The sequence below is a fragment of the Rhipicephalus microplus genome, chromosome 2 (assembly GCF_043290135.1).
Source record: "Rhipicephalus microplus isolate Deutch F79 chromosome 2, USDA_Rmic, whole genome shotgun sequence".
Taxonomy (NCBI): Eukaryota; Metazoa; Arthropoda; class Arachnida; order Ixodida; family Ixodidae; genus Rhipicephalus; species Rhipicephalus microplus.
In genome coordinates, this window is record NC_134701.1 from 270,426,253 (window position 1) to 270,445,140 (window position 18,888).

Sequence of the window (18,888 nt, forward strand, 5' to 3'; positions counted from 1 at the left end):
TGTTGGTGTGGCTTCATCACTGCGAAACAGCACTATCAAATAGCATGCGTTGAACTGATGATGATTGGTTGTTTTTATAGCCTTTCTGAGGTGGCATATCATGCTTCGAGTGTAATTAGCATACGTCCTTGACTACTATACATGGTCTACAACATGTAAGGGCTTGCTTACGAAACAGTGGTCATGCTTATGTCGGATACAGAAGAAAGCTGAAGAGAACAAAAATGTGACGCACAGTTCAATAGCGTTTAAAGACAGACTGATTACTTTCGGGCTTTGACATATTTCTGTTATTGTGCTTACAGCTCTTGTCAGTCCCGGCAGTACTTAATTTATAAATTAAACCAAAACGTAAGGTACATATTTTTGGGTATGAATATCTAAGAAGTTCAAATGGTATAATTAAAAAAAATGATTGATCAAGGTGAAGGTAACGACCGTGAAGCAACACCAACGACTCATTTGGCATGCAAACACCACCGACGCATCATACGCGAGCGCTTCACGTTGGCATTTGTGTTACGCCCGATATTTCTTAAAGTACAAAATTAGAAAATTTGGAAGGTCTGTTTTAAGGACCGTAGCTCCCAAATCCCGAGTACGCTACTCAGACAAGAGTTTAAACACTAATACGCGAGTGCTAGACGCTCAAATACAAGTCACCATGGCACATAAACACTGTCATTGTGCGGGCGTTAGCTCCGCCAGCTGATCCTATAGTGATTCGGCTATGCTGCGTACACCACTAGCTGCATCCGAGGCATTTATTATATAGCTAAATAAACGAAAACAGGACGTCGGACTCGGCATTTACGTTTTCACAATTTTAAGCTATATATATGCTTTGAGTGGCTGTTGCGTCCGTACTGTGTACTTTCCTTTCTTCCTTGTTTTTTTTTTTTTCGCGTGGCCCTGCTATTTTCGTTCACCACTATATGTCGATTGCATTAACAGCCCCTGCGGTGGTCTAGTGGTTATAGTGTATAATGCTCGGTGACTGACTTGGTCGAGATCGGATACTGGTCGTGGCGGCCGCATATGGAAGCAAGGCGAAATGCTATAGAGGTCCGTGCGCTTGTATTGAGGTGCATGCTAAAGAATTCCAAGTGGTCGAAATTTCTGAAGCCTTCCAAAGACGTCCCCCGTAAACATGTCCTAGTTTTGGGACGTAAAACCCCAACAATTATTTTGTATTATTGATTGCATAGCATGCCAGATCTGTAACAAAGTCGCCTCCCGCCGTTTTTTTTTTTGGGGGGGGGGGGGGGTGACTTTACGTCCGAGCCCGGAGTCTGTCAAGCGAGACGGGAAGCATGAACGGTGCTCCAAGCGGTTGGCGCCGGGGTCAACCGAGCGGTCAGTCCCAGTTCCCTCGCAGAGAGGAGCCTCGGGAGGGGCTGGGAAAGGAAGGGGAGATTGGGATAATGCACTGGGCCGTGGTCGCTCCGGTGAGCCATAGGTTCGCGGTACATCGAGCCGAAGCTGAGGAATCTGGCCGACTCGAACCCTGACAAATGGGGATATGATTGCATTCGTGAAAGCGGGGAAAGTGGTTGGTGTGGAGCAGGTGAAAGAATGACAGACCGCATCGGAATGACCGTCCTGCAGGCCGTGCTCGAGAGTCTGCGAACCGGGGCGATGTCGGGAGCGATAGCCCGGAAAGAGTCGGAGATGCATCGTTGCGACTGCTGTTATTGTTGCCGTTGTGGTTGTTGTTGTTGTTGCACTCCAGTCGACCGCGGTTCTCCGCGGTGCTAGTCCGTCCGGACCCTCTTTGGCGTTCCAGCGTCCGGGATCTCATCCATCCTTGATTTCTTTCACTGGCTGCATGCCACGCCGCGAAATGACGGCTTCGCCCTTTTGGCATCTAGTGTCCGGTTGGATGAGTGCAACAACACTGATATACGCATGTCGGCGGAGTGGTCTGGGACGGACATTTGATGGAGCGTGCAATGTTTCTTCGGACCATCCAGCACTACTTCCCACCTCCCTTTTTTTCTTGTCTTTCTATAATGTTCAGTAACTTCTTGAGTCCATCACTTATTTATTATTCTGCAGCCGTTATTCCCTATAGAATTTGTGTCCCAAATGAAGTTCTGTTTTTGCACGACCGACTGCTTTATTTATGGTTGTTCTTTTTTGTTAATATTTTTGCTTTGTGCTGGCTTTATCCCAATAATGAAGAACCAGTAACAACAGCAGCTCTCATTTAATTAGAGTCTCTATAAAATTCCTTTATTGGGATGGTATATAGTGACTACACAAAATAACGACACCGTGCTTCTGTTGGTGATGACCATAATGACAAAAATATTTGTGTTGTTGTATGTTGTCATTATGTGTCCAGAGTTTGTTCATGCTGGAGCCATGAATCGACATTCTTTCTTCAAAGCAAGGTATACTAAGAATTGACCACGTATTTAAAAGAAGAATTGGTAGGAATTGGCCGCATTTTGGTAAGAATTGGCCACACATTGATAAATGCACGTATAAAATAGGCTGACAAGTATATCTAGTGCGTGTACACAGATTTATACTTGTTAGCCGACTCACACTACACACTAACCTCCTAATGAAGTAGCGTATTGCATTCAATGGCCTCCTTCATGTTATTCCATATTTTCATTGTTTACGAGAGACATAATTATGAATCTCCTTCTGACCAATTCTTCAGACTCGGTATGTGAAATTCTGACTCAGTCAGCTGTATCATGAAGCAATACTTTTTTGCAGACTAGTTGGTTCATACTTGAAAAATTGAATTGCTGCACAAACTTGAAGGAAAACAAGGGAGACAGGAAAGAGTGCAGACTACCAACTGTTTATTGTCGTTTCTTAAACTGTTTATGTCGTAATTTAAAAAAAAAAAAGATGAGCGCACACCTTGGGAATGCGCAGTTTAGATTGTGGTGGGTATCACTTCTGTATTTTGCCATTTTATCACTTTTGTCATTGTGGTGGCAGTCACTTTTGATTTGATTCGTTTTTGGTTGTCTTTGTTTGTGGCATCTTTGGTTTTGTGCGCATCGTGGAAGCGCAGCGTGGCATGCGTATATATTGGCTTCAAGAAACGACAATAAACAGTTGGTAGTCTGCAGCTTTTTTCCGTCTCCCCTGTTTTCCTTCAAGTTTGTGCAGCAATTCAATTTCAAGCTGTATCATCCCTAAACGCATTTAAACAATGCATTGTACTCTTTGTAAACGCCTCTTTCACCTCCACCTTTCACTTCGACAAGCGTCACGCAGCACATTCACGATTTTTACATTTCGACGCGTTACACTGTGTGCACACGCTTGACTTAATTTTGCTTATGGACTTCGGCAAACCCTAACAAATAGCGTTTAGGTAGGACATGAGCATTTCATGAGATTACAAGCTGCACAGTATGAAGCTTGTAGCATCAGATTATGTCATGTAGCATTAAATTAAACACTCCATTAGGGAATCAACTCATGCAAAGATTCAATATGGACAATGGACCCTCGTATCTTTTACTCATATCATTTCTTTTCCTTCTCCGTGAGCTGTTAGTCACCTTGTGAAAACTGGCCGTATAAGTAGCTGCTTTGTTTTTTTCTGGTAGTTTTAATTACAATAAGAAGACAAAAATAAACATTGCAATTTGGTTACGTGGATTAACAACTGGCAGAGTTTGTTAAGTTCGCTTATATTTTTTTTTGCATGTTACCGACGGTGAGTGTTGGTTTATTTTTTGTCAGCTTAGGGAATTAACAGGATATACTTATATTTGTCTTTTCTCCGTTTCAACAGATCTGCGAGTCGACTGTGGAACGCTGCCTCCCTCATGGGTGCTGGCTCTAGTCCTGCCAATGCCAGGTGAGTCACGAGCGCTTTCTCTTTAGGCACTGATGCTCGCAGGTTGCGAAGCGGTACAGACGATGTCATCTTACGTGACGTGCCACGGTGCGCGTCACTTCCATAACTGAGCTAATCAAACGTAACTGCTCATGACGCGCATGCAACGAGCCTCCGGCATTCGGAACAGCGGGCGTGGCACTGCCTGCAACACGATACCCGAGCGAGGGCTTTCCTTATTATTTACCCCCTTGTTTTACCTTTGGCCTTTACTTTATAACGGTGATCATCGAATTCTCCACGTTATAGAAACGCGCACCCACGTCAAAACTATCAGATATCATAGATGTAAGTGTGTTTTACTTTTCTTTCTTGAACGTCATCTGCATTATACTTGAGCTTGAAGGCGTACAACAAATCTCCCATGAAAATAATTTATAACAAGGAATTTTTTTTTCAGTCGACGGAGAGTGAGAAGAGACAGGGGTTGATCTCCTCTTCCCCCACCTCGCCCGGTAAAACTGCCAGATTTTAAATAAAGTTCATTCATTCATTCATTCATTCATTCATTCAAGGCGTTCCTTTCTTTGTTGTACTAAACGAAATGCATACAAATGAAAATAAGATCAGAGCGAGCATGGGTGACAATAATTGTTGTCTTTGATTTTAATGTAGTAATTACGACAAAAATTGAAATGCATTAAAGAGATCGAAAAACACTCTTTACGTCGGTACAACCTTAACCAACAACTTTTCAATTGCGCGTCCGGTGCTGATATACTAATTAAGCTGTGGAGGTAGATACTTCCCCGTCCCCTTTGGTTGGTATGTCTGTGCACGTGATCTCTGTATGGATTAGCTAGATCCGCTGGTAGCCAAGGCGGCGAGTTTGAAACGCTTTTTTTTTTTTGCTAGAGGGCGTCACGTGGGACGCTGTAGTTGATTTGGTAGAGCATTGTAGACGCAGTTCAAAGGTTGTGAGTTGGAATCCCACTGACAAAGAGGATGTTTCTTGGCCACTTTAACTTATTTTAACTTATGTCGTAATTATCACTATGCACTTAATGTCCTATATGATCTTTGGTCGTATTGTCTAGTGAATTCACTTCGTTATCTGTTAAAATTGGTGCGTCACATTGGCTAATTAACAAATTTCATCTAATTTACCCTTTTAGTGTTCGTGACACCAAAGAAGAAAAAGGCATTTATTAATTCATTGCCTTGCATCTAGTGGTCGGCCACGCACAGGGCTGATCTGTACAGCGGAGCCAACCCGAGGGCTTAAATGGCGACACGCGATCACACTCGCTGGCAGCTGCAAAAGTGGATCCCTGCAAGTGGGCGTAGAGAAATAAAATACCTAAACGCGTGATATACAAAGCCGGTGGTATGTATGGCGAGACGTTTATGCAGTACTCGCTAGGGCGAGGTGAAACCGAAACTTGATTCGCAGCCTGGCGTCTGTGTATGGGGCCGTGTTCAGCGAAACGCAGCGTGTGTCAGTCTCTCAGCCGTATTCACTCCTCTTCCGCAGCCAAAACCTTCTTACCAGGCCAAGCATGTCTATAACATCCCCCTTCCCTCCGGCTTCCCCTCAATGATCCGAAACCACCGCGCGTTCTGCTGCCCGCGTGCAAGGAGGCCGGGGCAGATGCTCCTCCGACGAGCTGCAGACACACGACCCCTCGAGCGTATTAAACGTCACCCGTGCCCTGTCGTACATTACGCATTATGCAATATGCACCACTATACGGTGGGAAGGGGGCTTACAGAGAAGGGGCATGCGGCGTGGAGGGGGTAAGCATAGGCCAGCGGCGTCGCTTTCGTAGTTCTAACTGCGTCCCTCCCCACCACACCCACGTAACCGACCCCATAAAGGGAGAGAAAGAAAGAGAGAGAGAGAGAGACGAACCCGGAATCATAAAGGAAAAGGCGACGCCTGCTGCTCCAACGAACTGAGACAGAAGATCCCTCTGGGAGAGTGGACAGAACATCACAGAAAAAAAAATCACGAAATGGAAAGGACGCCGAGAATGAAAAAGAGAGAGAGAGAGAGCTAGCTCCATGTGTGCGTGTGTGCATTAAATGTATAGACAGATACAGCGCACGTAGGACAGAGGTGGCATGCGAGGTGTATGAAGAAAAAGTCGCCCATCGTCCTTTCCTATCGACTTTCATATTTTCCGATGCCTTTTCCTCCAAAGAGATTTTTTTTTCTCTATCGTTTCTTTCTCTTTCGAATGGTCTGACTGCGGCTGTGTCGTGCGTGCGAGTGCCTCCCTCGCACGGCTTTGTTAGCGCGTCATTATTATCATTCTGATGAGACCCGTTCACGCAACGCGCGTGATTCAGCTCGCAGCCAACACCGTCGATTACGCTCGGTCCAGGTGCATTCCCTGCGCGGGGAGCCAGCCGTCGGCACCGGGTGTGCTGGTTGGTCCTCGACGCGGGACCAATCCGACTTGCCCGCTGATTTGACGACGGGGAGATGAACGTCCCTGTCTGACATGGGAAAAATCCTCCACAAGGAACTTTGCGAACCATGTACAGTAATATAATTCCAACTGGCTTCCAGTAGAGATATCGGTAAACCTAGTGAATCCTACCTCTTTCTGGCTGCACACACACACACACACACACACACACACACACACACACACACATATATATATATATATATATATATATATATATATATATATATATATATATATATATATATATATATATATATATATATATATATATATATATATATATATATATATATATATATATATATATATGGAAAAGCTGGTGTTTTTTGTGACGCTGACCAAACCTCAGCAAAGGGTAAACAAAACTCAAGGCATGAATAAAAATATAAGGAGACATAATCATACTTACGATATATTTTTCAACTTAACACGTACTGATGGGCTAGTTGGTCAGTCATGGTATTTGTGAAGTAGTGCGCCACAGACACAATAACGCGCACACAGACGATAAAGCATCGCTTGCAGTATAGCGCTTGTGTTTGCTCCAAGTTATGTGTGCGTGGTTCTTCCTTTCGTCTTCTGCTTCACATATAAATTTTGCAACATGGAAGTAATGTCAAATCACGTGACGCATATATAAATGTACACATAGATTTTCCTGAAGTTAACTATAGAGGGGACTCTGGCGCTGCGATCGTTCAGCGACCATGGGTATGATGTGAAGTATACACGGATTTGCCTAGTCTGATTGATTGATTGATATGTGGGGTTTAACGTCCCAAATTCATTATATGATTATGAGAGACGCTGTAGTGGAGGGCTCCGGAAATTTAGACCACCTGGGGTTCTTTAACGTGCACCCAAATCTGAGCACACGGGCCTACAACATTTCCACCTCCATCAGAAATGCAGCCACCGCAGCCAGGATTCGAACCCGCGCCCTGCGGGTCAGCAGCCGAGTACCTTAGCCACTAGACCACTGCGTCGGGGCGATTTGCCTAGTCTTCGTACTTGCTGGTGGCGAATCGCACTTGTGGCTTCGTTTATTGCCGTGTTTTCGTTTTGGTGGAAACAACGAACCCTTTTGAACTTTGAGACCGATTTGAAATGGTAAGCTTAAAATATTAAGTTGGTGAAGCGCAACCGCTGAACATTTGCTAATATTTGTTTCGTGATAAAACAGTTCTAAACCAGACGAACAAACACGGAATTAGAAGTACGAAGATGAGACAAATCCGTGTGCAACCCGTCATTTCTATGCTCGCTGGAGCTCCGTACGTTATAGCTTCCGTATAGACACCGCCAGAGCTCCCTGTAGCGTATGTTTACGAAAATCTATGCTTGTACCATTCTTTCATAGGGTATATATAAGCACCACTGCCAGCTCGAGATAGAGAGAGAGAGAGAAACGAAGGGGTCATTAAGGCAGGTTAACCTAAATGATAACCAAAAACAACGTGCTTGGTTGACTGCCTTAAACATAGAGTGGAAGCTGTAGCCTTACTGTATCCTTCATACCTTTGACTTGTATATACGGTGTCTAAGCAAAACTTGGAAGATGCTTGTGCTTCACTTTCGGCAGTGTACGAAGTGGTAGCGTAATCAGGCCCCGGGCACATCGCCTCCTCAATTGCTAGCCCCCTTCAGGTTCTCAGTGGATGCCCCAACCGTGCCGTAAGGAAACGGACGATTGTGCGCGCAACACTGGCCGTTTCAAACAATCCTAGAATGCCTATGCTGCAAGTACAACTGCGAAGGGCCCACTAAGACATAATCCTTCCTTTTTGCGAACCATCGAGGGCTCCACACACAAAACGCAGCTGCTAACTTTGTTGATGATTTTGCAGGTGATGATGCTTAAATGTGACTGAGCGATTTGTAATCGACGAGCCTTTGTAAACTCATAGTTGCGCAATTCGCATGTTTTCACGCCTAGAACAATTTTACTCGTGTGCTATGAAATAGTGCATGCCTGAAATTACAAACTCGTTCCGCTATATGACTTCCATATAGCACTTTCTTTTTTTGAAGCACTTTCAAGCAATATTGTGGCTCTGTGATGGAACACTCGTTTGCCTCGAAGACTCCCTAGGTCCGGCTCTCACTCTTACAGAAGTATATTATTATTTTTTTTTCGCATCATTCTCGATTCTAGCTCATGAACAAGATGATGATTTCTCGTTCATAGCCAACTACACCGACACCGACGACGACACCGGTATTTCTGCGAAACGAGCCCTTCAACGCTCTCGCGTTAACTACTCCGTCCTTTCCTCCATGACTTCATCGTGCCGACCCTCTGTCGCCGTGTCTTATGCCTTCGTCAAGCTATATACTGCACTTCCGAGCTCAGCACAGTGCGAATAAAAAAGAAAAGTGTCGCAGCCGTCGCCAACTGTGCAAGAACGCGGACTGTGCTTTCGTTCATGTTGACGAACTCTAAAGTCGTCAAGATCAATTCGCAGAATTGAGGGCGCCTACGGCGCCTCGTCATCGGGTAGGTTCGAAACATAACTTCCTGCGCGTTTGTTTCTCTTCTTCACAGCGCCACATAGGCAGGTGTCAACGGAAGAATGCCTTTTGGACATTTTTTAGGGGGTAGCCGTATCGTTTACTGTAAAATCAGGGAGTGACAGACGGTTCGACTATATACTCAATTTTATACGTATAGCAGCTAATGCTTTGAGGGCTATCGAAACTTCCTGCAGTATAGATGTGTTTGCACAAGAACAACGTCAATCCTGTCTCTCCCCCCTCCCCCGCCCCTTCCCACCTCAGTGTGATTTCTTTCAGTTTTTTTTTCTCTTTTTGCGAACGAATTAGAGGTAAGCATTGCTGGTTTACAGCAGCAAAGATATTGTGATGTAATTTTTTTTGCATTTTGTTGTCTTCTTTTTTTCAATAGATGCGTAACGATGATTGCCGCGTGTACCATTGCTCTGTTTGCACTTAAACGACAAAACCATGCTACGAAGCGCGTGGGGTCCTGAAATTTAGTGACCCAACCTCTTTCGTTGTCTTTACAGCGCTGACTGCTTTCTATGACATGGAGTAGAACACGAAGCCCGAAGGTCGCAGGTTCGATCCCGATGCCTGTAGTCGCATTTTGATGGGGGTGAAACGCTATAACCCGTATACTGCGCTTTATCGGGGCACCTTGAAGAACACCAAATGGGCGAAATTTCCGAAGCCCTACCTTACGGCGTTCCTCATAATCATATCGTGGTTTCGGGAAGTAAAACCCCGGATACCGCTATATGATAACCCAGAGCTAAGTAGGCGTTTTTATTTCGCACTTGCGTCACTGTTCTCTGGCCACTGCTTTGTTTCTAGCCGACCAGAGCGTCACGAAAATTGGCGGTGTAGCGCGGGCTGCTTGCATGCAGCCGGCTCATGTCTAAGGGTCGTGATTAACCGCCGCATTCACTAACGATCCTTTACTCGACTTTCACCCTTCACTTGACAGAGTTGAGCACTGCGCCGCTGCTCGGCTGAAATTGACGCTGCGCTGCTCGAGACCATATTATCGCTGATATGGATATGCAGTGACTTGCCGTGTGCCTAGAGAGTGCGCTTCCATCGGCTTTCTCAAGTGAAGGTGAAGCGTTGAGTGAAGGGACGTTCTAGAATATGTGGGTAACCACCGTATTCACAAACGCTCCTGGACTCGACCTTCACCCTTCACTTGAAAGAGTTGAGCACTGCGCCGCTGCTCGGCTGGAATTGACGCTGCGCTGCTCGAGACCATATTATCGCTGATATGCAGTGACTTGCCGTGTGCCTAGAGAGTGCGCTTCCATCGGCTTTCTCAAGTGAAGGTGAAGCGTTGAGTGAAGGGACGTTCTAGAATATGTGGGTAACCACCGTATTCACAAACGCTCCTGGACTCGACCTTCACCCTTCACTTGAAATAGTTGAGCACTGCGCCGCTGCTCGGCTGGAATTGACGCTGCGCTGCTCGAGACCATATTATCGCTGATATGCAGTGACTTGCCGTGTGCCTAGAGAGTGCGCTTCCATCGGCTTTCTCAAGTGAAGGTGAAGCGTTGAGTGAAGGGACGTTCTAGAATATGTGGGTAACCACCGTATTCACAAACGCTCCTGGACTCGACCTTCACCCTTCACTTGAAAGAGTTGAGCACTGCGCCGCTGCTCGGCTGGAATTGACGCTGCGCTGCTCGAGACCATATTATCGCTGATATGCAGTGACTTGCCGTGTGCCTAGAGAGTGCGCTTCCATCGGCTTTCTCAAGTGAAGGTGAAGCGTTGAGTGAAGGGACGTTCTAGAATATGTGGGTAACCACCGTATTCACAAACGCTCCTGGACTCGACCTTCACCCTTCACTTGAAAGAGTTGAGCACTGCGCCGCTGCTCGGCTGGAATTGACGCTGCGCTGCTCGAGACCATATTATCGCTGATATGCAGTGACTTGCCGTGTGCCTAGAGAGTGCGCTTCCATCGGCTTTCTCAAGTGAAGGTGAAGCGTTGAGTGAAGGGACGTTCTAGAATATGTGGGTAACCACCGTATTCACAAACGCTCCTGGACTCGACCTTCACCCTTCACTTGAAAGAGTTGAGCACTGCGCCGCTGCTCGGCTGGAATTGACGCTGCGCTGCTCGAGACCATATTATCGCTGATATGCAGTGACTTGCCGTGTGCCTAGAGAGTGCGCTTCCATCGGCTTTCTCAAGTGAAGGTGAAGCGTTGAGTGAAGGGACGTTCTAGAATATGTGGGTAACCCCCGTATTCACAAATGCTCCTCGACTCGACCTTCACAATTCACTTTCAAGAGTTGAGCACTGCGCCGCACCTCGGCTAAAATTGACGCTGCGCTACTCAAGAATAGCAGCAAATGATCACTCATATGCAGTGACTTGCCCTGTCTAAAGATGGCGCTTTCATCGGCTTTCTCAAGTGAAGGTGGTGGTGGTAGTGGTTAGAAGATGAGAAAAGGCACCTAATTTCTGCAACCCGGTCGGGAGCCCGGAGCGTTGAGTTAAGGGACGTTCTAGAATACGGGAGGTAAGTGTGTCAAACGGTTGTGCGAAAGTAACAAGAGTCTGGCCTGTAAGCCGACGCATCGTTTCAAACTCGCACGTGGGTTGGAACCGGGCATCACACTGGCCTTGCTCGCTCGCACGGCCTTCTTTCGCGTGCTCCACGCACGGTGTTTGTTCTCAGCACTCGCAAAAAAAAAAAAAGAAAGAAAACGTGCCGAAAGGTCTGCGAGCCGAGTGATGAAGGGTGCTCGCTTCCGCGAAAATGCGTCTCTTCTCCGGCCGCGGTTCGGGCGCAAGATATAGTGCACCTCGAGTGGAAGCGTTCTTCGAGCGGAAAAAGAAAGTTCCGATTTCCCGCGCTGCCGCAGATGTGGAGCGTTTGGTCTCGAGCGCCGAATGGACGTCGTTTCGCCGAGTGCGTCGGGCCTGTTATGTATACGCTTGGCGTACGATAGAGCTGCGCGGACCAGCACAGATGGCCTCTGCCTCGCTCTCAAGCACTATTTCTTTTCCTCACGCGTCATTTCGATGTAATGCCGCTGGTTGCGTTTTAGTTTTTTTTAACCTTTATTTGCGTGCTGTGCTTTGACGCTTTTTTAATTCCATCCTTCGGTATAGCCTTCACTTCACTTTCTTTCGTTTAGTTATTGGTCTGCCGTTGAACAGTTGGCCCCAATACAAAGAAGTTTGGTTCCCTAAATTCGTCCTCTTGTAAATCACTCCCGCTACGTTTCACCTTGACCCCGCGAGTTTACGCTACGCAGCGGAATAGCTATTCGTGTTCTTTAATTCAAGAACGTCGTGTTCGAAGAGGCGGAAACAAAATAAAGGGGAAAAAAGGAAACAAATGCAACTGCAGAGGGCTAAAAGAGCCTCGGTTTTCCCGAAGATGTAGGAAACAACAAGCCAGTTGATAAAAGTGTTATACGAAGAACGGCAAAGAAAGAACGTGAATTTATGTGATGTTATATATGAAGGAACGAAAAAGAATAGAGTAAGTGTATTGAGAACACGATGTTTCAGTTTTTGTTTTTTTGGTCACTGGAATCCGCAGTGAATAGGTGCGAAGAAGAAATAAAAGGGAACGGATAAAGAATGAAAGGTAACTTTTGTCTTTTGTTGGAACACTAAAGTGTGCCGTGTCCGTTTCGCTATGGTACAAATTAACCGAGGTCTTCGTTATAGGTGGGTTTCCTTTGCGGGTTTCCTAAATTTATGTCTTCGTCCATCTCCCGCCGTCACGTTACTACAAATCAGCCCGCCCGGCCTGCAGCCTATTGCCAGCGCCTCTGGTAGTCACGACTGAATCACGGAACGATTCGGAACGATGGCATAGGGCTATGTATAATGTGTGCTGGAGCACATTTACACGCTTTTGTTTGCACGAACACAGAAAGTAGGCGTTGCCTTCCTGTCTTTCGCAATGTTCCTTTAATTTCAACCCACTTCCTCGAGAGACGGTGGTCTGAAGGGCCCCCCCAACGCCTGCGGCGGCGGCGGTCGACATCACCTGCAGGAAAAACTGAAGAAGTTCCGGAAAAGAAGCAATGAACTCTAGCAGGGAGAAAATACTCGCAGGGCTTCTTTGCATTCGCCTATAAGGACTGCGACAGCGATTTCCTTCTTTTGCATCGATTGTAGCCTATCGATCTTTTGCGTTGTCTCCGGCGTCGGAAGCTTTGTCAGCTTTATGCACTTTCTCCTGTCTCGTTCCAACGATGACTAAGCCACGATATCACGTGATTACGCCATCATGTGACATCCCAGTGACGCCACAGGGAATACGACGTCACAAGTTACCGCGATCTGTGACGTCATTACGTAATGATGACGTTCTGCATCATTAGTAGCGACACAGACGCTGGAATTTCGTGTTTGATGTGTTATCTAAGGCTTTCACCTTAAAACAGCAACAATAACGATGAATGACCAACAGCAGAAACAAACGAAAAGTTTTTTTTTTATTGTATTACTGCAAGCCGGTGGCCAAGAGCTATAAGCATTCGATGCTGTCTAATGTACCACAGTTGCACCACTCGCAACGCAGCACGTAGGAACCGTGGTGCGCATGCGCAATAGCGAAGCGTGACTTTCCGCGCGCTTGGGCATTTGGCAACAGCGGCACGGCGCCCTCTCAGAGCGGGTGACACAGGCGCCGTAAATCAGGCGCGCTTCCTCCCAGTGTATACCTTCTCCCCTTTTTGCCCACATTGCCGTCGCCGGCGATCCGTTTACCGACTATTGCGCTCTTCTAGGCATACGTGCTGTCGGCAAAGGTCGGTTAAATGCAGGGAGGAAAGCAAACCGACGTTGAAGCGCGCATTTACGAAAGAGTCGAGGGACAACGGCACCACTATGCAAGTCGGTGTATATATAAACTTCTCACTAACACACTCGCATCACGTTCGAAGTTTTAGAAGAGGTTATTTTCCGTTTTATTTTAGCTTTTTTTTACGGCGGTTGCTTTATCTCGCTCGCTCCGGACGAAGTGTTCGTTTCCTTTAAAGGGCAGTAGAGCAAGGAAGACCGACCAGCGTTGAGATTGCATTTGCGATCGCAGTCCCCCTTTTCCGGTGGCTTGGTCTTACTGGCCACCTGCCGTTTCTGCTGCTTCTTTTGGCGCATGCTGCATACACGCGACTGTTGCAGTGGCCTCCGGCTGGAACGGCGTTCGGCAATGAGCGGAGTTTAATCAGCACGAATCTGCAAAACAAGAGAGAGAGAGAGAGAAATCGAAAAGAGAGAATATACGAAAAATGTAAATGTATTTTTTAATCGTCTAAAAGTGGAAAGGAGCTTGAGAGTAATTAAACGACGCAGGAAGCGTCAAACACTTGCGACTGCAACAGTCCCGAATATGCGATTCCAGCTGCCTTTGAGACTTCAGTGAGACTTTGCTCACGAAACACGGATGGCCGTTCGGGCATCTTAAACTTCTTGCTTACTTTTCTCGCAGGATTCGCCACCGCGGTCTGTAGTGATTATGGGGCGTGACTTCTGACCCGAAGCCCACGTGATCGGATCCGGGCAGCGGAGACATTTCAATGCAAGCGGAATGCTAACAGCCCGTGTGCTTAGATTTATAGGGCGACATTTCCGGAGCCTTACACTATACGGCGTCTCTTATAATCACATGGTGGCTTTGGGACGTAAGAACCCCCTCCCTCCTTACTTTTTCTTCTGGCAGAGAAGGAGGTAGATGAATTGAGTGTGATTAAAAACAAAACAAAAGAAAGCCAGTTTTTGTGCACGTATCAGTCAACAGTTGTTTTTTTTTTTGGGGGGGGGGGACATCGCAATACACCAACAATATTACAATGGAAGATCTGTGTGGTAGCTGAAAGAATTCCAGAAACTAACCTTACTGTCCAATAACAGTGCGCAGCGTCCATGGCACCCTGTATATAACTTCTTTTAAACGCATTGACCGAATGTTTGGTTTTCCTCAAACGGGGGGACCGCGCTCTTTGACGTGGCATCCCTTCCGTCTGTCCACACGTCTGACAGCAGCGCATTGTGGTCGGAGACCTCCCTAAACGACATACGCGCTTATTGTTGCTTCCTGTGCGGTCCCAGCTGGTGGGCCGTGTCTCCTTTTCACGTCATTCGTGCGTGCTGTGCGGAGTTCCTCTGTATATCTTCCCGAAAGAAATGCAATATCGGTGCTGATGCCAACGAAGCGTGCGCAGTCTGGAGCACATTGTGACTCCTTGAGCATTCAGCAGAAGGCCGGTTTCAACCTTTTGTACTTGTATCTTTTTTTCTGCGTCACTGTCACCAGTTCCGTGCGTTTCGTTTTGAATGCGGTGTGACGCCGAAAAGCGTAACGCAATGAAGACGCGCGCACGTTCTAAGCACGCACGCGTTGACACCAGGGCTGCGTTGAAGGAAGGTTGGAAGCTTCAGGGAAGACGTGTAACGTGGGCATCACATGGTGGCAAGCTTGAAGGACGTCGCGAAGCGGCTCTTTTGCTTCTCTTCCTTCCGCCAAAAGCCGCCCTGAGTCCGTGTGTATTGAATGGTGGAAGAGGTGCGTGACTGTCGTCACCTTGGCGTTTTGATGCTCCAGCGGTATCAACGTCATATTGGCCCAACGCGGTGGCGTATTTCTTTCTTTCTTTCTTTCTTTCTTTCTTTCTTTCTTTCTTTCTTTCTTTCTTTCTTTCTTTCTTTCTTTCTTTCTTTCTTTCTTTCTTTCTTTCTTTTTTTTCTTTCTTTCTTTCTTTATTTCCTTCTTTCTTTCTTTCTTTTTCGTTATTTATTTATTTATTTATTTATTTATTTATTTATTTATTTAAGACTGCTCGTCTCTCAGGTACTCCTGTAAAGGTGACTTCAGGTATTCTTTCGAAGAGTATACATGACCGATATGCTTGAAAAAGCAAAAAAAAAAAACGTCATCGGTAAAATAGAAAGGAAACGTCATGCCTATTATTTTAATTAGATATGGCAGAACCCTACATCCTATGATATCGTTTGACTATGTCAGAGGGAGAGAAGAGAAAGGCAGAGGAAATACAACAAGGTTACCAGGTAGAACTGAGGTTGGCTACCCTGCACTTTAGAAGGAGAAATGCGGTGTGATATAATGAAGGAAGGAAAGAGAGTTCGCTGCGACAATAAAAAAAGTCATGACAATAGATCTGTATAGTAAGACACATCAAGGTAGTCACTGAATTTTCATAACGTAAATATGATGACTATCAAACATATGGGGAGATATATGATTATCGAAATGTACAACATACGCGGCTGGTAAATCTTTCCACTATATAGAGAAGACACGAGCATTTAGAAAAGAGCCCTCGTATTTCAGTGCCTTTTTATCATGAAACAACTACTGTGAGGCGCTTAATCCAGCCATACAGCGCTTTTTTGTTTTTGTTTTGCTCTTGCATTCCGGAGCAATCTGTGATGTATAGATCGATCTAAAGTTTGACGCAATTTGTATGTGCTGTAGAAAAGAGGAAGAGTGTCATGATTGCTGTCCTTTCGCCCTCACAATGTGTGTATACGTGAAAGGACCGTATACATGGTTCGTTCGTGATCCGGTTTCATATACGCTACTCTCCTCGATTTCGCCGAGCTGCGGCGACAGGTGGGACGGACCTTATCGCTTTGCATCCGGCCTCGATATGGGCCCTAACCGTTTTTTCCTGCTCTCTTTGTCACATTGGAAACGCAATCTTGTTTTCGACCTCCATATTTCCTCCCCCATAGTTATTTTTTACGTTATTATAAGTTTTTTTCATTTTGGTCATTTTGGTCATTTTCGTCTGCGGGGTCAAGCGTTCATGGGACCGTTCTGTCTGCATCCCCTCAACATGACGTTATCATCATCATCAGCCAGCTGACGGCCATAGCAGGTGAAATGCCTCTGACATGTTTCTCTATTTAACCCGGTTTCGCGCGTGCATCATAACGTATCTATCGCAATTTTGTGATAGCGTTAACGCGCTAGTTTTGCAGAAATTCCGGCGTTGGCATCGGTGCTTGTGAGCCAAGAATAACCATCTTGTGCGTGACCGAAAAATCGGAAATACTGCAAACAAATTAAATAATAAAATAAGCTTCTGGGTCTGAGTGGGGATCGAACCCAGGTCGTTTGCCTGGCTAACAGGTGGTCCACCGCCATGCCTCTTTTTTCTTTTTCTGTCACTGTATTTGTTGTAATGCGCATTTAAGATAATAGCTTGCGAATGCAGTGAAAATAACTGCTGCTGCTTGGAAATGCAGTCACAGTAACTCTCATTCTTTAGAAACACACGTGTCCTGTGCACATGCTTCACAATACAACATGAAATATTGCAGTAATAATGCGTGGTACAAACGTAAATCACCATAGGGCGTCAGAACATGTGATCAACATAATGACTTCATGGTTTAAAACTTGTTACCCACTACAAAAGTCACGTACGTTGCTGCGCCTATTTCCTTAGGGGCATATAGTGGGTGCACCGCAAGTTCGAAACAGATTTCATGCACTAAGTAGTTGAAGTAACAACTAAACACAGGATATTGTTATCGCGTTCAACCCTTAAATGTGTAGCTTAAGGGTCCCCCACATACATACATACATACATACATACATACATACATACATACATACATACATACATACATACATACATACATACGTACGTACGTACGTACGTCCGTACGTTCGTAAGTACGTACGTACATAAAAATAACTTTATTTGAACACCAGAGGGACTTGTTATGCCAGCGAGTCCTCGTCAAACGTCCGTGCCTCTGAAAAAGGCAATCTGGGTCAAGGCCAGCCCGCAGTCTGCCTGACGCGAACAACTCCACGGCGTGAACACGCGCGGCGCATCTGTGGCCCACGTGCATTGAGTCAGTTGCGCACGTGACAGCGAGCCGGCGTCCTCATGTCTGGTGGCCTGACGCATCGCGCGGCGAACCCCATTGGAGGAGCCTGCTCGGAAGACCAGCGGCGCTTCTGATTGGACATTTTAGTTGGGCCCGGTGTAAATAAAAGAAGCCCTGCGGCGCGTCGCGACCGGCGGTCCTATGGGAGAGGCGTCCCGTGTCGGAGTGCCGACATGTGTGTGAGTCAGCGGTCTTAGGCGAAAGGCTGAACTATGTGTTAGAGAGAAGAGCTCGGCTCTTCGAGTCTCTGTCGGCCCCAGTGCCGAAATTGTAACGCCTCTGTATATATGCTGTACATAAACCTTGTTTAACTCACCGTCGTCTCGTCCGCTCGTCTCCTCAGCTCTGCGCAGAAGCAGTCGCGAGCTGAGAAACATACGCTACCAAACGGCTGGTGACCTTCCCGGCGGAGTCGAAAGCAGTGGCGCCTCCGGGACCGCGTCGGCGTCGCCGTCTTTCGCAACAGTGGTGGCTTCGGCGGGATCGGTCCGTCGTTCTCAACAGTGGTGGCAGCGGTGGGATTCGGAGGTGGCTTCGCAACAGTGGTTGGCAGCTGCGGGATCGGCCGGCGTCAGCGACATCGATGCGGTGAGTGCCTGATGTTTTCCCCTCAGTTCACCAGACTACTCTAGCTCAGGTTGTAGTAGTTTAGAGAAGGGCTGTGTGAAGCATTAGAGTGAGCTTTGATCGTTTCAAGCCAAGTCGAAGCGCTTTGAAACCAAAGTTAATGCGGAGGGGGTAAACACGGGAGAGTGAAAAATTGCTTGCGCGTCTTGCTAGTTGACTTATAGTGGGTACGGCAAGTAAATTGTTAACAGGGGCAAACAGCAAGAGGCTAGTGTGAACGATGGAGAACCTTAAAGTGAAGGAACTCATCGAAATTTGTGAGGAACTCGGCATTACTTTGGGCCGTGCGAAACGAAAGCAAGCGATCCTTGAGATCATGAAGGATGAGGGAGTGTCGGCTGAGGAAGTCGATGAGGCCTGGGTGGATATTAAAGCACGCCGTGAGGAGGCTGAAAGGCGAGAAGTAGAAGCTCGCGAAGAAGCTGAAAGGCGCGAACGTCGCGAGGAGGCCGAGAGACAGGAGCGTCTCGAGTTGAAACGACTAGAATTGGCAATCCTACAGTGTTCGCAGGCGCCTAGCGTAGCTTCTCCAACAGTTCAGGTCAGCGGTTTTAGAATTCGGGACCAACTGCCAC

At 46.6% G+C, this 18,888-nt stretch overlaps 1 protein-coding gene across 1 annotated transcript in view; it reads left to right on the forward strand.

The window, feature by feature from the left end:
- LOC119169228 (dachshund homolog 1-like) overlaps positions 1–18,888 on the forward strand; it is a 279,105-nt gene that overhangs the window by 78,867 nt on the left and 181,350 nt on the right. The window contains exon 2 of the mRNA XM_075881536.1: positions 3,773–3,838. Within this exon, the coding sequence (XP_075737651.1) occupies positions 3,773–3,838 (66 nt within the window). The remainder of the gene's footprint in view (positions 1–3,772; positions 3,839–18,888) is intronic.